Raw genomic sequence first — 21,831 nt, forward strand, 5'->3', positions numbered from 1 at the left:
TCTTCACTCTAAAAATCCTGTTCACAGAACCCGGGGACTCCGGCATGTACCTCTATAACAGCAGCTTGGCCACAATGCTTCAGAGTCATGCCCTCCCTATGCAGAAACCTTCCTGTTTCCCCGTCTCACTATAGCCTCCAGATGTTCAGAGTAAAAATCTTCTGTGCTCCTCCCTGATCAAGAGAATGCATGTGTTTGTGGATGTCAAGAACAGAAGTAATAACGTATCCACCTAGAAAACCCTACATAGGAAGTAATGTAGGAAATAGGCTTCAACTTTGCTCACAAATTGTCTGTGGGCTCACAACTCATCACACAGGTAAGATATACCTTAATTATCCACATTGTGGATTTTCCTGCATTTCCTGCATTCATCCATCTGAATGGTAGAAGTTCTGTGTAATGGCTCCTCAGCACTCCATTGTCTTCTCACTCTCAGCTATTAACAGACTTTCCTCCAAAAGGATTCTAAGATCTGTCATATAGTCAACAGACGCAGTCATTGACTTATATTTTGCTATTCAGGGGCCCTGATCTTAAAGGTGGAAATAGTAAAGAATAAAATTGTACTGTGTTTACACCAAGAGATAATCTTCTTTGATGTCTGATATCAGTGCACTTTTTACCCTCCAGGGTCCTCCCTATAGTTTACAGACCATTATCTTCCTCCTGCCTTAATACCCAGCTCTTCACACACACACACACACACACACACACACACACACACACACACACACACACACACAGCATTAGAATATTACCCTTTGTTCTTACACTTACTTCTTTACCATCAGGTCTCTCCTCATTCACTTCTCCTCACTACCAATCCTGCCATTATCGGTGACTTCTTCGTCACATGGGCAATTTATACATGTTGGGTTCCTCAGCTTCTTGACCTCCTCACTTTCAGTAATTTTCTACATCCAGAGTTTTCCTGATGCATTTCCATGATTCCAGACCATGAAATAAATAACAAATAAGCTCCCTCCAAAATTTCTATTTCAATCATCTCATGCTCCTACTTATTCTTCCTTTCATTTTATCTGAGGAAAGCAGCACCCTTCCTCCTCTGATTATTCTAGCCACTGATCCTTAGTCCACATACCCAACTGCTTTTAAACTCCTGTGTTCTTCTTTCTCGCATTGTCTAAACCAGTTTCAGGGTTTAAGACCTTAATGTCAACCCTGGTTAAATCCAATTCCCTCTGCCCAGGGCATCTGTTTGTGTCCCTTCATAATGAACATGGTGGCCAATCAAAATCCTCCCAGGATGAATCTGGATAAAAGCCCCAATTCAATAAAAAATTATTTAGACTTGTGTGTCTGGAAGATAGGGATTGCCTTCAGAGGAGTATGAAGGACTTGAGATTTAGAAAGTACTTTATTTGTGTCCAGAATTTGCAGTGTTGATGGCCCACATCCAATGAAATATCTAGCAGACAGTAGGCATGTGATATAGCAGAGAAGAAAGAATGGTAGAAGCACAGGGTGTGAGAGGTGACAATTGATGAATGTTTTGGAGAGTTTGAATGAGCCAATCACATCCCAGAATAGATATGCCCTATTCCAGTCACTCTTCTTAAGAAGACTAATGTTCACTTCTGGAGGAGGTCCTATGAGCAGTGACAGAGAGTATTGTCACTGACTAGCCACTCTCCACCTGGTGGAGACCAGAGGAACTAGAACCCCTGCCCCTCTGTTGGTGTCCATAAGTAATCATCTGGGTGAAGCCTCCTGCTATCCCCCCCTGCCATGGCCACCTGGCTCCTGTGCTGTGTGACCCTTGGCCTCATGTTAGTAGGTAAGTCCCTAGAAATAAAGCATCTGCCTTTTTGGATATTTCCAGTTTTTATTCCATTTATGTTTCTTATCCTGTTCCCAAACTCTGTCCACCACTTCCACAGAGCATGCAGATGCTGGAGTTGCCCAGACACCCAGACACAAGGTGACAAAGATTGGACAAGAAGTAACACTGAACTGTGAGCCAATTTCAGGCCACAATGACCTTTACTGGTACAGACAGACTTCATTAGAGGGACTGAAGTTTCTAATTTCTTTCCGTAATCAAGCTCCTCTTGACAAGACAGGGATGCCCAATGATCGATTCTCAGCTAAGATGCCTAATGGATCATTCTCCACTCTGAAGATCCAGCCCACAGAACCCGGGGACTCAGCCATGTACCTCTGTGCCAGCAGCTTAGCCACAGCACTGCAAAGTCATGCCCTTCCTGTGCAGAAACCCATCTGGTTCCCTTTCTCACCACAGCCTTCAGTCGTTCTGAGTGTAAAAGTCTTCCCTGCAACTCTCTCACCAAGAGAAATGTATGGTTGTGGGGCATGGCAATAAAGGAAATAACAAGGTATCAATATATATTTTAAAAATCACTACATAGGAAATAACGTAGGAAATGTACTATAAGGAGGCTCAAAACTCACCACACCTATAAGATAAATCTTTATTACCCACACTGTGGATTTTCCTGTGTTCCTGCCTTGGTCTCCCCATCTGAATGTTAGGAGCACCCGATAATGGCCCCTCAGCCCTCCATTCTTTTCTCCCTGTTAATAGAATTTCCCACAAGTTTTCTAGAATTCTGTCATATAGACAATACCACTTGTCATTCTTCCACCTTTTGCCATTCAGGGGCCCTGACCTTTAAGGTGGAAACAGTAACATGTCCTCTGTGTTTATGCCATGAGTTATATTGAACATAATACATCTGATTTTAGTGCATTCTTTGTCCCCCTGGCTCCTCCCTGCTGTGTCGACCATTCTCCTCTCCCCTGCTTTAATACTCAGCTCCTCACACACATGGCATGAGAACATTACCATTTGTTGCTGCACTGACTTCCTTACCATCAGATGTCTCCTCAATCACTTCCTCTCCTCACTACTAACCCTGCCATCATAGGTGACATCATCATGACATAGACAATTTATACATGAGTTTGGCTTCTCAGTTTCTTGACCTCCTCAATTTTGATGATCTTTTGATGTCTCCAATCCTTTTCAGATGCACTTTGATGATTCCAGGCCACAGAATAAATAACAAATAAAACTTTCCAGCCCTAGTTGGTTTAGCTCAGTGGATAGAGCATTGGCGTGTGGACTGAAGAGTCCTGGGTATGATTTTGGTCAAGGGCACATGCTCAGGTTGCAGGCCCTATCCCCAGTAGGGGACATGCAGGAGGCAACCAATCAATGATTCTCTCTCATCATTGACATTTCTATCTTTCTCTCTCTCTCCCTTCCTCTCTGAAGTCAATAAAAAATATTTAAAAATAAAATAAAATTTTTCAAATTTTATATTTCAAACACTCCATTATCCTACTCTATTTTTCTTTTTTTTTTCCCACCTCACTAGCTCAGCACCATTCCTCTTGTGATTCTTTTAGTCACTGACCTTCAGGGCACTTACCCAACAGCTTATAAGCTTTTATGTTCTTTTTTTAAATTTCAGAGAGGAAGGGAGAGGAACATCAATGATGGGAGAGAACCATCAATCAGCTACCTCCTGCATGCCCCCTACTAGGGATCGAGCCCGCAATTTGGGCATGTGCCCTGATCTGGAATCAAACAGTGACCTCCTGGTTCATAGGTTTATGCTCAATGACTGAGCCACACCAGCCAGACTAAACTCCTACGTTCTTTATTCTCACATTGTCTAAACGAGGTACAAGGTTTTAAGACCATAATGCCAACCCTGGTTAAATCCCGTTCCTTCAAGGCACTATGGATGGCAAAAGGGCAGTTCCTGAAACAGCCAACGGCATTTTTGTAATGATCACAACACAGCCATATCACTGAGAGAATTCTCTGATCTGATACTCATTGACAGGTATTCTATTGGGCCACCAGGTGTGCACAGGGAAGTGTATAGGTCAAAAGGATACTCTGCTTACATTTAAAGAATTGATTTCCTCTAACCTGGTGGCCTGGTGGTGTCTTTTTATTCAATATCAGAACCTTTGTAACCAAACAATTATTAAATAATGAAGCTCAAAAAATATGATATGATCCCACTTATGCAAAAACACTAATATGAATAAAGAAAGAAGGCAAACAGAGATGAATTCATCTCTACTGGTATGTAGGACTTTTCATATATTTTGTCAAATTTTAGAAATTACAAGATAATGCATAGAGGATGTTTCTTCTTTTATAAAAACAAAACATATGTCTTACACATATGCCATTTTTTATTATAAATTCATATGAGCCAGGACAAATCTATGAATATTTACAGATCAAGTTCTTCTACTGGTAATTCAACAAAGTGGCATTGGAAGGAGGACAGGGTGTGATGCGTACCTTTGTGTTATATATAAATTTGTCTCATTTATTACCAAGGTAACTTGTAAACTATTACTTCCCAAAATTCTTTCAGGGCATAGGAATTCTCTTTTAAAGGAAAATTCTCAGATATAATGAAAAGAAATGTGCAAAAGAGGAACAGTATAGGGTGATAAAGGCCAGAGAAACAACTGGCATTTCTCACCAGAAAAGGCCCATGTGCTGGGGCCACATCCAGGACAGTTCTTCAGTGGATCTTCTGTAGAGAATTCATGTTCACCTTTAAGAGGAGGGCCTGTGAGTAGTGACAGAGCACAATGTCACTGCCAAGCCACTCTCCCCTCTGTTCATGCCCACAAGGGCCCTCTCTGGGGAAGCCTCCGCCTGCCCCACCCAGCCATGGCCGACAGGCTCCTCAGCTGTATCACCCTTTGTCTCCTGGGAGTAGGTGAGTCCCCAGAAATAAGTATTCTGCATTTTTAAAATATTCCCAATTCTGATTCCTTTTATGTTCCTTATCTTGTTCCCAAACTCTGTCCACTTCCTCAGGGCTCTTAGATGCTGGAGTCACCCAGACACCCAGCCACAAGGTGACAAAGATTGGACAAGAAGTAATCCTGAGCTGTAAACCAATTTCTGGCCATGACAGCCTTTACTGGTACAGACAGACCTCACTACAGGGACTGAAGTTTCTAACTTATTTCCTTAATCAAGCTCCTATTGATGAGACAGGGATGTCCAAGGATCGATTCTCAGCTAAGATGCCTAATGGATCATTCTCCACTCTGAAGATCCAGCCCACAGAAGCCGGGGACTCAGCCGTGTGCCTCTGTGCCAGCAGCTTAGCCACAGCGCTGCAGAGTCATCTCCTCCCAGTGCAGAAACCCTCCTGCTTCCCCTTCTCACCCCTTCTCAGCCATCCTCAGCGGTCTTTCCAGACTCAACTGTGTCAGAGCACGGGCCTGGCTTTGGTGTTCTTCCTCTCCCTATGGAAGACAAGAACTGTGTGAAAGGGCCATTATCTAGGCTGGATTATCTCAGTTCATGATTAGTGGTTGTGCCTTTTCCTTCATTATCAGAATGGTTAAATGGTACCATGGCTATATCCTCAGATCTGCTCAGACCTTTCCAATTTCTTCTAAACCCCTCTCATGGTAACTTTTCCATAAATGTGCTCCTATTTGTAACAAAACACCTTCCCCCCCCACATTTTCAGAGGTCTTCTTTTTGAAAAACTTATTATTTGAAAATAGTTGCAGATTCATAGGAAGTTGCTAAGTAAACAAAGGAATCCAGTATACCCTTCATCCAGTTTCCACCAATGGTTGCATCTCCATAATTATCTACATAATAAAAGCTCAGCTACCATTTTGGCTGAACAACAGAATGACCAATCACTATGATGTGCATTGACTACCAGGGGCAGACACTCAATGCAGGAGCTGCCCCCTGGTGGTCAGTGCGCTCCCACAGCTGGAGTGCTGCTCAGCCAGAAGCCTGGTTCATGGCTGGTGAGCCTCCACAGCAGCACTAAGGAGCTGTGAGCCAAGCAGTAAAGAGCGAGCAGGTGGATGGTTTGGAGTGAGGGGTCCCAGATTAAGAGAGGGTGCATGCCAGGCTGAGGAACAACACCCCCACCCCCACCCCCCTGCATGATTTCATGCATTGGGCCTCTAATACTAAAATATTAAGACCAGGAAATTGACATTGGCACTAAGTGTGCAAGCAGTTCTAAGTAATTTTTTTTATTGTTGACAGTATTACAGATATCTCCTTTCCCCCCCCCACCTCTGCCTCCCTCTACCCAGCCCCCTCCTACCCCTGCACCCCAGGCATTCGTCACATTATTGTCTGTATCCATGGCTATGCATATATGTTTTTTGGTTGATCTTTTTTCAGTCCTCCCCACCTCCCTCCCCTCTGAGATCTGACAATTCTAAGTCATTGAATATATTCTTATTTTTTAAGGAAACTACCCAATTATTTTCCAGCATGACTGTGCCATTTTACATTCCTAGACATTCACTTTTAATACCAGTAATTTCAACTTGCATGTAACATTTCACTTTTTTCATTTCCAAAACACACATGCAAATAACTAGAAGAATAGAAACTTGGTAGATCCAGGTACACTTTTCTTTGGATGTGTTTTAACTCTTCCTAAATATTTGAATTCTTTCTATCCCTTATCTAACTGGAAGTCTGCCTGTTCAATGCAAGCCATCACTGGCCACTGCTGTCTGAACACCACGTCACCTGTCCTAGAAAGCCACCTGGTTCATCAAGATAGCATCCAAGGTACACCTTAATTAATTCACATAATTAAACAAAAACATGTATAGGGCATCTGTTACGTTTCAGACACATTTCAAGGCCTTACATTTTGTTCTAAAAGCATAAAAATTATTGACCCGGCCACCAGAACCAGGAAAGTAAGTTGCATTCTTTACTTTGGTCAACTTTTTTTGTGAACATATGAGAAGATACCTATTTAAATGTAGAAACAGGTCAAGGTTGTTGGCAACTTATTGGCATTGGTTTTTCATCACCCTCAAAGGATAAACTTGTTCAGAGAAACTTTGCTCTTCCTTCTATGCTTCTTCTTCCCTAGAGGGCGCTCCTGAGACAATAGGCATTGGCTGGTATGGTGATGTCATTGCCAGGACACACCTTATGGCGCCAAGGGGACACAGATTTGCTCTCATTTTTGCTCATACTTACAAGTTCTGTCATCGGGAAAAGTTCTTACTTTTATTTGGATCCTGCCATGGTGTGCAGGCTTCTCAGTTTAGTGTCCCTTTGTCTCCTGGGAGCAAGTAAGTCCTTGCACGTTTGAATATCTCCACTTTGCCTTTGCCCAGTCCACTCTTGTCATGTGTTCTATGTTGCTGTCTTTTCCCACAGGACACACATCGGCTGGAGTCACTCAGTTTCCCAGCCACAGGGTTATAGGGAAGGAACAAGCTGTGACTCTGAGATGCGACCCAATTTCTGGACATGAGACTCTTATGGTACCAACATGCCATAGGGAAAGCAATGACATTTCTGGTCCCCGTCCTGCGAGAGTATGTACAGGACAAATCAGGGATGCCTGCCGGTCGGTTCTCAGTGGAGAGGACCAAAGGGACATTTTCCACCCTGAAGGTCCAGCCTGCATGGCCAGAGGGCTCTGGAGTTTATTTCTGTGCCAGCAGCCTCAACCCAGTGCTTCAGGGTCAGGCCCTTCCTGTGCAAAACCGCAACCTCTCCCCACCCTCAGCAGAAGTCTTCCCCTGAGCAGAGGAGAGGAGAGGAAGAACCAGAATTAAGTCTTGAAATACAAGAATATTTGTGATACATTTGTGATCTGAGGCATGTCTGGGGCTCCTCACACAGACCTCAGACTATCATTTCTGTTTCTTAAGTGTGTATGTGTTACCCTGGTGTAATTCTTGTCCAACTCGCTGTTCTGATCTGAAAGAAATTGTGACTCTGTGGCCATATTGTCATATTCCTGCTTATCATAATTTAAATGTCTCCCTAGTGAAATAAAAATAGTGAATCAAATCTCATTTATTGCTGGTTTTTAGGCTGCTCCCTAATAGTGCTGGCAATGGCGTTAAGTTTAGGTTACATTTGTCCAGCACAAATCCATTTCCAAATACTTTTTTAAAATCTCAGATTTGAGTGGAATAGCCAGGTCACTGACTACAGATTAAAGCTAATTTTCCTTTCTCCATGGGGTCTGATTTTTTAATGAAAGAAAACATGGGTTAGCATGATATGTAAATATGTGTCAGCCAAAATTTAAGAGGTCAATTCCAGTTGTCAAAATAGGGCTGTGCTATTTTTATGAGGCTTGGCAGTACCCTGGTGTTCTGCTTGGTCTGAGGGATATGGATCTAGTAGGAGCAGAACAATGTCACCTCAGTAAAAAATGTTTAAACCCTCTTATGTCTCACCTGATTGCTCAGAACTTTGGCCAATGCAGGAAGGCTATTCTAGAAACTTTTCTACTGGCCACAAGGAGGCATTATGGTGTCACCATAGCCAAAAGTTGTAGAGGATTTCCTTGATATGCTCTGAAAAATGGATAAAGATAGAGGAATTCCAGAGCTTGATTTCTACATTAAGGTGGGGCTGGTTGGCAGATATCTTTCATTCATCAATGACGTGGATAATAAAGACATTATCTCAATAGGTTTATCAGCTAGACTGGAGCAAAAGCTATTCATGTGTTGAGGAACCTCTGAACTGCTTTTAGGATGTAAGTAAGGAGGAATGAGATGGAGACGGATGAACATGGGGCAGATTTTGGAAGCAGGACAGATAAGAAAACATCACATTTGCCTCATACCTGACCCAGCCAAGCCCAGGCCCTTGCCAAGTAGGAAGCTGTGCATAATATCACAAGAAGGGACCCTTTTTGGTGATGTCAACATCAGCACTGCCATCACAGGTAGACCGACCTATCAGAGACCATGGACTCTCAGAGCTCCCACCTCTCAACCCAGAGATCAGAGTGTGGAACAGACAGATGCCCCATTCCTGTTCTGGCCCTGCCATGGGTCCCAGGCTTCTCCACTGTGTGGCCCTTTGTCTCCTTGGAGTAGGTGAGTCCTGGTCAGAAGCACAGCTTTTATTAAAGCTATGATGTCCTCAGTTTTGTGCCTTTCTTTTATGGCAGCAACATGAGTTTCCCTCTTGTCTCTAAATGTTTCTTCTTTTTCTGCAGGTTACATGGGTGCCATGGTCACCCAGAACCCAAGATACCAGGTTACCAGGATGGGAAAACCAGTGACCCTGAGTTGCTCTCAGGACCTAAATCATGATGTCATGTACTGGTACCAACAGAAGCTGAACCGAGCCCCAAAGCTGCTGTTCTACTACTATGATCAGCAATTTAACAATGAAACAGACACCTCGGACAACTTCCAACCCAGCCGGCCTAATACTTCCTTCTGTTCTCTGGATATCCGCTCACCGGGCTTTCGGGACTCCGCAGTGTATCTCTGTGCCAGCAGCAAGTACACAGAGCTAGAGCGTCACCTCCTCTCTGCTCATAAACCTGTTTCCAAATCCAAGAGCCCTCTCTAGACACCCTCCCGCCACACACACACACACACACACACACACAGCAGCAATAGGAAGTGGGTTTATGGCTGTCATTATCTCCTTTGCAGTTGGAAGTTGGGCCTAAACCTACAAAAACCATTGACAGTTAAACCAAGAGTGGAAAGGTGGTTATCCTCACCTGACATTCAGTTTGTGGTGTTTTCCCAGAATCACTTTAATCACCCATTCTGTTCTCTTCAGTAGAAAAATAGTGACATTGTTATTCTTGTTGTTTTTTAATCTAAGTTGGGGACTTAGCAATATGTTAAAGGGCAGGCCCAGGCAGAAAGTAGACCCCTCCCGTGAATCCTCTCCCTAAGGAGAAGAATGTGCCCTCATAGGCATGTCCAGACCATCTCACAGGTTTCTTATCAAGTAAGGAGAATTAGAACTGCTGAGAACTTGTTCCAGATTGAGAGACATGTATTGCCTGGGGCATGCATTATTCATAACACGTCTAACTATTTTGCCTGATGTAAATCTATGACTATTTAAGTGGCACAGATAGGACTCATATCAAAAGCTACATGTGGGGCCTTGTAAGATATATTAAAATTACAGATACATTAAAATTACTAGAGTTTGCTCTATATGCATTAAGTAAGGTCCTCCAAGAATTAGATGCCAAGCCTGGGTTAGAAAATGCCTATGAGAGAAAATGGGAAGGAAGCTGAGGAGGCTGAGAGAACCATCAGACCAAGATGCAAATCTGACCCTCATGAGGAGAGAGGGAAGGAGAAAGGGAGGGAAAAAAACAAGGCCTGGCTGGTGTGGCTCAGTGATAGAGCACTGACCTATGAACCAGGAAGTTATGATTCAATTCCTGGTCAGGGCATGGCCCCAATTGTGGGCTGGATCCCCAGTAGGGGGCATGCAGGAGGTAGCCGATCAAAGATTCTCTCTCATCACTGATGTTTCTATCTCTCTCTCCGTCTCCTTTCTTCTCTGAAATTAATTAAAACATAATTAAAAATAAAAAAAGAAAAGAATGGAGCAATGAAGGAAGAAGAGGAGGACATAGGTTGCAGTATAATTGTAAGAAAAGGTCAGTAAGGCCTGCCAGGTCCTTAAGTCCAAGTCAAGCACGCCTGTGGCCTGCCTCTCTCCACGGACAGAACTCTGCACCCCATCTCCAGAGTGAAGGGCAGGGATAGTGGCCCACTTCTCTGAGAGTGATTCCCTGCTCTCTCTGAGTGGGTGCTAGGGTGGGTGGGGGGGCGGTCACATCTTCATAGAAAGACTATTAGGTTCTATGAAGTGATCACGTCACAGAGTAGCTGCTTACGGGGGACAAGAAAGCCTAAGAGGCAGACACCTGACTCTCTGTTCGTGTCCTCATTCTGCCATGCGCACCACGGCCATCTGCTCCATGGTCCTCTGTCTCCTGGGTGTAGGTCAGTCCCTGTTCTGAAATTGTCAGCTCCCTGTTCTAAGCCTCCGTCCACGTCATCAGAGTTGCTCACGGGCTAAGTCTCCAATTTCTGTCTGCTTTCTTCACAGGCTCCGTTGTCGCAGAAGTCACCCAGACTGCAGGACACCTGATCGAAGGGAAAGGACAGAATGTGAAAATGTATTGTGTCCCCCAAAAGGGGCACCATTATGTTTTCTGGTATCCACAGATCCTGAAGAAAGAGTTCAAGTTCTTGGTTTCCTTTCAGTACAAAAACGTCCTTGAAGCAGAGATGCCCAAGGAGAGATTTTCAGCTGAGTGTCCCCAGAACTCAGCCTGTATCCTGGAGATCCACGGTACAGAGCTGCAGGACTCAGCCATGTATCTGTGTGCCAGCAGTGAACACACAGTGTTAAATATTAGCGAACCTTAGTGCACAAACTCATGCTGAGCCCAGCTCAGGAAGCTGGTGGTATACTAGGTTGAAAGGAAATAACAAAAGCTAACTAGAGCCAGCTTATGCCAAAGGGGAATTTGTTGCAAGGCTAAATGTGTATCTCATGGAACCAAAACGAGAACATAGAAATTTCTCGAGAACAAACTGGAAGGAAGTCCTAGAATCATCACAAGGCTAATTTGACAACACACTTGCTTTCCCACCCTGTTGGCCCCATACTCTTCCTTGTTATTAATAGTCTTCTCCCTTTCTTAGATCTCCTAGTGGGTAGAAGATCATAGATTCAGACGTCAGCCCTTCAGCCACATTGAGAAGGACCAACATGACTTTCTTTCATGCTAGATTAGAAATCTAGAAAACAAAACAAAACAAAAAAGATCCTGTTTACTGAAGAACATACTCTTGGAAAACTCACTTTTAGCCAAGAGGGTGGGTTATTTTGAACAACATAGCAGCTTGTGACCTGCCACTTTGACCTTATGGATCAAGGGTTTCAAAGAGAGGCATTCCCTAACTAGGGGCCAGGACACCCAATGGGTACCCATCACAAGTGGGGAATGAAGGATGATTAATACATTTGCAGGACACAGAGAACCTAGGAAAAAAGAAGGAATTAGAGTGGCAATTACTAGTAAATCCTCAGTTTTTAGAATAATGTCAGACCAAATAGAGACTCTGGTGAATTTCTTTTTAAGGAGTTAAATCCGGGTAATGCAAAAAACATGTCAGTTTTAAGTATGACAATTTTAGACTCTACAAAGTCACTAATTGGTGTCTATGGAGCCGAGGGAAGTGGCAGACTAATCTGTTCTCAGTGACAAAATACCTATCGAAAGTTGATGCAGACAAAGGAAAAACCCTCAGGGATGTGATCCAAATTGTAATGAGGAAAATGCATTCACCAGCAAGGAGGCATTCTGGCGTTAACCCCACTTAGGGAGGTGATTCCATTACATAGAGCAGTTACAGAGTTCAAAGTACCTCTGCTAAAATTTGATGCTCCATTCTGTTTACAAACTTGTCATTGCTATATCACCCACTACTATGTTTTAGAGTTGTTTATATACTCTTTCTAGTCCCATCTGTTCTTATTTCAATATAAGCTAAACCTAGCTGTCCTACTCCCAGAAGTCCAAATTCACTTCTTTTCATTCTGACCCCTTGAAATAGAAGCTCTCACCTTTATGGTCTATCTAGTGTTATGGCTTCTTGTTTTAAGTCTCTTTTCAGGGCTCAAGAGTGAGTGCTTCTCAGTGTCCATTTTTGTTCCTCTCCAAATCCAGTCTTGGTGACACCCACGCTGCTTTCCTCACAGAGGAGTCACTCCTTTGAATGGCTTTTTCTTGGACTATTTCCATTCGTGTGAAACTATCCTCCTAAAGAGTAAAATCATATACTTATGCCCAGTCGAGTGGCTTGGTTGGTTAAGCATCGTCCCATACACCAAAAGGTGGCAGGTTTAATTCCCGGTCAGGGCATCTCCCTGGAATGTGGGTTCGATCCCCAGTCAGGGTTCATGCAGAAGGCAGCCAATGTTTCTCTACCCCCATCCTTCCTCTCTTTTAGCATGTCCTTGGGTGAGGATTTTAAAAAATATTATATATTTACTAGACCAAAGACTTACTTTTGCATCTCTGCTGAAATGTCTCTTCTCTCAGCTTTATTCAAATTGTTTTCAATTAGTTTTCATGTTTTCCTCTATTCTTTTATTTTATTTATTTATTTTTTATTGATTTTAGAGGGAGGAAGGCAGGAGAGAGAGAGAGAGAGAGAGAGAGAGAGAGAGAGAGAGAGAGAGAAACATCAATCGATTGCCTCCCAAACACACCCCAAGCAGGTTGGAACCCACAATCTAGGCATGTGCCTTGACCAGGAATTGAACCTGCCACTTTTTGGTGTATGAGACAATGATGACGCTCCATCCAACTGAGCTACACCCACCAGGGCTATCGATTCTTTTAAAAAATACATTTTATTGAATTTTAAACAGAGAGGAAGGGAGAGAAAGAGAAACATCAACTTGAGAGCATAACATTGATCAGCTGTCTTCTGTACACCCTCTACTGGGGATCGAGCCCACAACTCAGGCATGTGTTCTGACTGGAAATCAAACCAATAATCTGTCACCTTTTGGTGCATGGGATGATGCCCAACCAACTGAACCATACGGCCAGGGCCATCTATTCTTTTTTTAAAATGCAGTTTCCAGAACCTAAATCTATCTATTAAATATTTCCTTTCTCAGAAAGTTTTCTCATGTTCTCCTTAAATTGTAACATTCCAGTTCAATACACTAAGTGGCCTTTTTTGTTAGTGTGGCTTATTAAAAGTCTCTACTCAAAAAATGTTTAAGTGTGGTCTGAGGCAACAAGCCTCAGTATCACCTGAGGTGTAGGTTAAACAGGTAGACTCTGGGACTGGGTCAGCTTTCAGAGTCTAACCTTCTGGGGGTGGGCTATCGGAGTAGATGTAATTTTGCCACACCCCTGGTGATTTTTGTTCATGCTAACATTTGAGAATTCTGCCAAGAGAACTTTATGACATTGATAAATTTCAATCCTAGTGTAGTGTTCAACCATTTTCTTCTTGCTCTTTCTCTTTCTACTTATTATTTTTCCCTTTCCCACGTCCTCTTATGCTTTCCTTAAACTTAAACTTCCCTGAGAACCTTGGCATGAGTTGGAGCCAGTTGACATCACCCATGCATCAAAATAAACACACATTTGGACCAAGGATTCTTCCTCTCCTGCAGAAGGTGCTCGGAGGCTGTGGGCTTTGCCAGGGACTATGATGTCATGGCCAGATCCCACCCTGTGGGGCCAAGGGAAACTCTTTGCTGCTCTGCATCAGAACCCGTTGCTGGGAAAGCCTCATCCCCTGCTGATCTTGCCATGGACACCAGGCTTCTCTGCTGGGTGACCCTCTGTCTCCTGGGGGTGGGAGAGCTGGGGAGTGCATGGGAATTTGGGTAGAAGATGTTTTCCTTGGGCTACCCTTCACTCTCTGTGGCTTCTCTCTTCTCCAACCCTGAAGCAGCCAGACTCCCAGCTACAACATCACAAAGATGGGACAGGGGGTGATTCTGAGATGTGACCCAATTTCTAGTTACATATTTGTTGACTGGTATCGACAAAATCTCAGGCAGGAAATGAAATGTCTGATTTCCTCCCAATAGCAAAACACTGGGATGCCCAAGGAATGATTCTCAATTGAAAGACAAAATGGACGCTATTGCACACCCTGAAGGTCCAGGCCACAGAGCTGGGAGGCTCAGCTCTGTATCTCTGTGCCTCAGTGGTGCTGGCACAGGGAGGCTGAGTCAGTCCTCTCTGGGGCTCAAACTTGATGGCCAGCTTCTTCCTCTTCCCAAACTCCAGGAAGACACTTGAAAAGATCCCTTCCTCATCTTCTTGCCTCAGAAGGAAGAACCAGGTTGACTGAGGCATCTCTGGCTGCTACCAGCAGAGAGCAAGATGGTTACTTGTCCCTTCAATGATTGTGGTGGGCATGCTTCTGGGCTTCTCAAATTCCTACAGAATAATGCAGAATCAGGCAGTCTGTGGGTTCCAAGTTTATCAATACAGCCTCCTAATAAAAAATGTTCAAGAACGGAGACCAGATATCTGAGGTTGACATGACCAAAACACTGAGAATTTCCTACTGATTTAATCTCAAACACATCACCCCTGCAGTCTCACCCCATCGATGTACCCCACAGATGCGCTGACTTTTCTGTGGAACAACAGAATGCTGACTACGGCAGGTGTGTTACATCCTTTTCCCACAGGGGTGCCTCCTCACAAGACTGCCACGCTCTCAGGGCAGTGACTAAATGGCAATAACTGTGGGAGTGCAGATACCACAAACCTCTCAAAGGGAAGGGGAAGGGGAAGAAAGAAAAAACACTGGTAAATGACCCTCACTCCAGGATTATTCCAGGAAATTCAAACCTCAGATCCTTGCACAGTTGCCCAAGGAGCATGGACTTTTATTTCATAAATTCAAACACTCAGCTGCTTCAGGGCCACAGACACTGGAATCAAAGTCAGGAAACCTTATTCCTAATCAACTCTGAATTCTTATTTTATTTTATTTTTTTAGCTGTAAGACAAGTGCTCTCAGCTCTCTGGGACTTGGTGTTTCTCCTTTTTAAAATATGAGACTTGCACTATTTGGTCTCTAAGGTCCGACATGACTATTCTCAGGATAGAGCTCTGTTTTTCCCGCGTGACCATCAGGAATTGCTGTGGAAGGCATGCCACAACCATCTGGCAATAACTGAGCATATTGGACATGTAGATTACACGGATCCAGAGAACATCTCGTTAGGAGAGACATTATACATCATTCCTGTTGAAAATGGTACATATTCATTCATTGCAATCTCCCCCACTGCCACCAGATGGCAGGAAAGGAGCGTGTCAGAAAGTCATCTTTGTAAGGCGATCAAAGGCTTCACCATGGCCCTCCTGGTTCAGGCCTGCTGTCCTGGCATCATTATGAATAGCACCCTCTTTCACATATTAAAGGGCCCCAGTGTGGACAATAATGTATATGACCATTGTAGATTCCAACACAATGCTTTGCTGCCTGCATCTGTTGCATACTCATCACAATGTTTGATCTAGCTAAGACAGAGAGAGGTTTGCTTTGGAACATGCAATAACGAGGAGTGGAGAGTAAAATCTCGTGGTAAGGCATCTGTCCTTATCTAACCCCTTTGACTGGTAACCAGTCAGAAACTGATGGAACTATTCACAAGTTGCTTGGCTAGATTCTGCTGATAAGAAGGGTTGCTTTGGGGCCTAAGTAACAACATCACCTCAGAGATGAGGAGGAGACAACTCATGTCCCCACATCTCTGTAAACTCCAGCACTGCCCTGGCAGCCTGAGCATTAGTGGTTCTAACAGCACCAAGGAAACGTCCCTTGAGACAGGCATGGGAGTCCAGTGATGGCGTTTCCATCAAAAGCATTCGTGAGCAGCCCAGCTGGCTTGACTCAGTGATTGAATGTCGACCTATAAACTAGGGGGTCATAGTTCAATTGCCCAGGTTGCGGGCTTGATCCCCAGTGTGTTATGTGCAAGAGGCAAATGATGCTCTCTCATCATTGATGTTTCTATCTCTCTCTCCCTTCCTCTCTGAAACCAATAAAAATATATTGTTCTAAAAAAGCATTCATGAGAATTTAGAGTATTTCCAAGAGAGATAACTGTGCTGCCTCCAAGCGATGTTGGCAGCTACATTTTGATTGCGTATATATTTGGGGAAGCCTGCTGAATTCCTCCCAAAATAATGAGAGCTTTTTAGGGAGGCCTTGGGATCCTGCTATTAATAAGGCAAGGCCTTGAGCCATTACTTGGACACTAAAGGTTGACAGATCTTATTTATTACTCAAAGCCTAGTGGGTTCTAGATGTATAGATTGCATCTCCTTTAAGAGCCTGTAAATTCTAATAGGCTGCCTTGTTTTTCTTTGAATCTTCTTTTCACTATGCCTTCTTTTCTTTTCTTTTCTTTTTTTTTTTTTTTAAGGACTCCAATTATTTATTTATTTTTTCCTGTTAAGTTCTTCTTTTTTTTTTTATTAGTTAAGGTATTACAAATGTGTCCTCATCCCCCCCATTAACCCCCAACCTCCCCCCCACACACAAACTCATGCTCCCATCCCCCTGTTGTCCATGTCCATTGGTTTGGCTTATATACATGTATACAAGTCCTTCAGTTGATCTCTTCCCCTTACCCCCGCCCTCCCCTACTTTCCTTCTGGGGATTGATAGCCTGATCGCTGTTTCTCAGTCTTTGGGTCTGTCCCTTTTCATCAGTCTATGTTGTTCACTATGCCTTCTTTTCACATAATGTTTATTCAATGTCACAGGGTAGGAAAGATGAAGGAAGGAAGACCCCTCAAACATCAGTAACCCATCGTGATTAAAGAGAATAAAACAGGAAGACAAATAGTATCTAGGGCAGGGGTCCTCAAACTTTTTAAACAGGGGGCCAGGTCACTGTCCCTCAGACCGTTGGAGGGCTGGACTATAGTTTAAAGAAAAACTGAACAAATTCCTATGCACACTGCACATATCTTATTTTGAGGTAAAAAAGCAAAACGGGAACAAATACAATATTTGTATTTGCATGTGGCCCGCGGGCCATAGTTTGAGAACCCCTGATCTAGGGACACAAGGTGAGAGGGGGAGCTTGAATTTTGCTAATATTTGTTCTTTAAAACAGGTACTTATATTAAAAATGCAGCCCGGCTTGTGTTTCTCAGTGGTTAGAGCATCAGCTCACGAAACGAAGGGTCTTGGGTTTGATTCCCGGTCAAGGGCAGGTACCTCAGTTGCAGGTTCATCCCTGGCCCCGGTCGTGATGCATGTGGGAGGCAACCAATCAATGTCTCTCTAACATTGATGTTTCTCTTTTTTTCTCCCTCCCTTCCACTCTCTTTAAAAATAAATGGAAAAAAATATACTCAGGTGAGGATAAACAAAAAAATGCAAATAGAATAATAAGAGATGAGAGAAACAAATTATAAACCATAAAATAAAGTTCCTCAAGATGCTTGAAATGACTGAGGTGAAGGAGGAAAGAAGGAAACTGAGTCTGATTTTCCCCCAGTTACCCTGGTCTCCACTTTCCTGTGAATCTGGATATCACATCTGGTCACTACTTCTGCTCAGCAACAGAAAATGGAAAGATAACATGAGCCAATGAAATGAAAATAAAGAAGCAGAAGGTAAGAAAAAAATGGGGAGGGATACGGTAAAAATTAATCATTCCTAAACTAAGGACCAATAATGAAGGTACTGTACTCCTCTCCCTTGGCTTTCCCTGCACATTAGCCCCCATAGTAACACATACTAAGCCAGGATGTTTGTATAGTTCAGGCAAAAGGATGTCCCATTCAACTGATGTGCAAGATCACCTCCAGAGACAATAGGATCCATTAGAAACGGTGACATCACAGGAAGACCCACCTCATAGGAGGCAGCTGTGAGGTCTAGCTCCCTGAGCAGCTGCAGGAAGCACCCTTCTTTTCACTGCCCAGGGACTCCCCTCATGCCCAACTCAGCCATGGGCACCATACTCTGCTGCTGGGTGGTCGTCTGGCTCCTGGGGGCAGGTGAGTTCTGGGTAACGGGTCAGCATCAGTGGCCTTTGCCAGTGGCTCTTTAGCTGTGCCTCAAATATGCTCTGACCTCCATGTTGTCCAAAGATTTTCTGAAAGGTATGGCCATTTCTATAAAAGAAATAATTGCATTATGGACCAAAAAGCAAAATTCATGTGAATTTTTAAATGAACGCAGGCAACTTCAAAGCTATTTGCATTCGCCTTGGGGTTGCTTCATTGTAAGCTACAAACTTCCTCTGCCCTCAGGACTTTGTCTCATGCCATCTCTTCTCCTCTGAGGTCCCACGAGTGCCAGCAGCGTCATCCAGAATCCAAGACGCCTGGTCCTGGGGAGAGGACAGGAGGCAAACCTGAGTTGCAACCCAGTGAAAGGCCACATTTACGTCTACTGGTATCGGCAGCTCCTGCAGGAAGGGCTGAAATTTATGATTTACCTCCGGAGAGGAGAAATCCTGGACGACTCAGGAATGCCAACAAAACGCTTTTTGGCTGAATTTCCCAAAGAGGGGCCCAGCCTCTTTAACATCCAGCTGGCAGAGCTGGGCGACTCCGCAGTGTATTTCTGTGCTAGCTCCTTGTCCACACCAATTCAGAGTCACATCCTCCCAGGGCACAAACTCCGCCAGGCCCCGCCCTGACACAGCCCCAGCTGGGGGTGGGGAGAAGGCCACAGCTGAGGAAGGGACCTGGCGTCTGACTAGTGCACAAATTACCTGTGAGGCATTTTTTTCCGGGTGAGGGTGGGAATAGAAGAGGGCTGTAGAAATAGCAAGGAACCCCCCAGTCCATATTCATGAACTAAGACTGTCATCCGCAAAAGGTGACATAATTTGTCAGATTAAATATTTATTGACTAACAGTTCTCCTTTCTTTACTTCATACTCTATTTCAAGTTCTCCATTGCATGATTTAGATATTGAATTTTAGTGAAAAAGCAAAATAATCAAGCAAAGGAAATGTGGTCTTTATTTTCAATATGAGAAAACATGGTTCCAGGGTTGTTGTTGTTTTTCTTAAACCGGGAGAGAGGGAGAGAGAGAGGGAGGAAAGGAGAGAGAGAAGGAGAGGGGAGAGGGAGGGAGAGGGGGAGGAGGTGGGAGGGGGAGGGGGAGGGAGAGGGGGAGGAGGTGGGAGGGGGAGGGGGAGGGAGAGGGGGAGGGAGAGGGAGGAGCGGGGAGAGGGAGAGGGGGAGGAAGTGGGAGAGGGGGAGGGAGAGGGAGAGGGGGAGGGAGAGGGAGAGGGAGAGGAAGAGGGGGAAAATAAAACCAGGTTTGTGTGTTACTCAAAGGACTGTGCTTTTATACCGAATAATTCTGGAATCATCCTGGTTTTGTTGACTAACACCTGGGTAGCTGGGATGCTGGGACTTAAAGCTCCAGCTGTAGGCTATCCCAGAGATGGTGAAAATAGAGTTGAATACATTTGCCTGGACTTTAGAAGATGAGTCATTAGAAACCTATTATCTAAACTCTTTGTTATCTCATTGAATATATTTTAAAATCTTATCACTCAACAAATGTTGGGCATCCAGAGTATGTGTTTCTTTTCATTTGCTTTGGTGAAAAAATTTAAGAAAATCAAGAGGCAGATGAATGCAGTCATTTCAAGTGCATAAGTACCAAAGGAGTCCACCCTCACCAGGAAAGGGTACAAATCCTGTTACTCGGCTGTGTTTCCTGCCTTTTGATTTTCTGAAAGTATTTCACACTGTGTTCCTTCCCTCTCTGCCAGGGGCACAGAGAGGGGGTAGTGACTACCTTGAGGAGTCACCCTGGAGTCAGACCTGAGCTGAACAGGAGAGAGGAGGGTCTAAGCTCACTCCATTTAAAGTGCCAGGCATGGGATTTAAGAGAAGATCAGCTGAATATTAAGCTTCTGAGGGAGAAAAAAAGTCAAAAGGGAAGGAAGAAAGGTCCTCTGGCCACTGGAGAGTGAAGGGAAAAAAAGAAAAAATAAGGGAAAATTTAGAGTCCTGCAAAACAAGAGAGAATCATGAAATAAGAGGGGACCTCCCCTTATGAAAACAAAACTTGCTGAAGTGACCAGACTTTGCCAGGACAATGGAAAGGATCCCATTAAGCTGGGTATATTGTAAACACCCTGACATTATGAAAATGAACAAAAGGAACATAACATCCATAGGAGAGAGGGAAAAACTCACCTTCCACTGCCTCCTCTGAAAAACAGCCATGCCGCAAAAGAAAAACTGAAGTCTCCACTCCAAACAGATATATGCAAGCAAGCCGTTGAAGATAAGATAACCAACCCAAGCCAGAAGTGCAAAACTTAGGAACAGAAATGTCAAAAACAGGGAGAAACGAAAGAAATGAAAGCAGCACACTTATCTAAGAAATGAAGAATCCATTAAAAGATACTCAAGGAGCACTCACATGGAAGTTAGCTAGGGCCCTGAAGAGAAACAGGGAAACTTCTGAGAGAATAAAAAATGACAAAAGTAAAAGCAGCCAGAGAGAAGGTTCTCGAATGAAAGGGGGTCTTGGCATGAGCGCAGGATGGATCTAGAGCAGAATATATCCATGGCCGCAATGGGGCTAAAGATGAAATCCACATTCTGGAGTGACCAGTGCTAACAGGGCTGCTGTAGTGATCAAACCCTACCATGGCTAGGAAGGAATCACCAGCAGGCCAATCAGCCAATCGCTGTGAGACTCTGCTGGGGGCCAGCCCACTCAGGCCAGGTAGCATCAATGTTAGAGAGGGAGGCACAAGGGGGATGGGGTGCAAGTAATTCAGGTCTCCATTCTGTCTCCTCATCTGAAAAATTAGAAAGCCCGCCCTGGATATCTCCAGGATCCCTTCCCACTATCCATTCTAGCCTTCTGGCAAATTCTGCACACAGAGCCAAGGGATCCCCAGAGCTAAGTTTCTTGCATTTGTCTTCCTGCAAGTGGTTGGAGCCCAAGCAGAGCCCCTTCCCACCATGGCCCAGATGCTGTGCTGCGTCGCCCTTTGTCTCCTGGGAGCAGGTGAGTCTGGGGTTCAGGGAGCAAATTCCTGTCCGGAAGGTGCCACACTCCAGATCTAAGCCTTTCCCTCGTAACAGCAGTCTAGGCACCCTCTTAAGCTTTGTTTCCAGAACTGTCCTCTGTCTTCCATAGGCACAGTGCGTAGTGGTGTCACTCAGACCCCAAAATACCTGCTCAGAGGGGAAGGACGAGATGTGACCCTGGACTGCGAACAGAACTTCAATCATGACTCCATGTACTGGTACCGGCAGGACCCAGGGCAAGGGCTGAGACTGATCTACTTCTCGACAGTCGTGAAGGACGTTCAGCAGGGAGACCTGGCGGAGGGCTACAGCGCCTCTCGGGAGAAGAAGCCATTCTTTCCCCTCACCGTGACATCCACCCGAAAGAGCCAGACAGCTGTGTATCTCTGTGCCAGCAGTATAGACACAGTGGAGCACGGCCCCCTCCCCTCTGTGCACAAACGTGTGTGA

The 21,831-nt window shown here is 44.3% G+C and overlaps 1 pseudogene and 2 gene segments (V, D, J or C); all 3 read left to right on the plus strand.

Annotated features, from left to right (window-relative positions):
* The first annotated feature begins 8,811 nt into the window (after window positions 1–8,811).
* Window positions 8,812–9,370, plus strand: LOC132211366 (T cell receptor beta variable 10-1-like). The segment is given in 2 exon segments: window positions 8,812–8,886; window positions 9,009–9,370. Coding segments are annotated over 2 exon segments (411 nt in total).
* Window positions 9,371–10,733: 1,363 nt separating this feature from the next.
* Window positions 10,734–19,009, plus strand: LOC132211367 (uncharacterized; annotated as a pseudogene).
* A 2,097-nt stretch (window positions 19,010–21,106) lies between these two features.
* On the plus strand, window positions 21,107–21,831 carry LOC132211368 (T cell receptor beta variable 19-like). The segment is given in 2 exon segments: window positions 21,107–21,358; window positions 21,491–21,831. Coding segments are annotated over 2 exon segments (387 nt in total).

Source organism: Myotis daubentonii, chromosome 10 (assembly GCF_963259705.1).
Source record: "Myotis daubentonii chromosome 10, mMyoDau2.1, whole genome shotgun sequence".
NCBI classification, from domain to species: Eukaryota; Metazoa; Chordata; class Mammalia; order Chiroptera; family Vespertilionidae; genus Myotis; species Myotis daubentonii.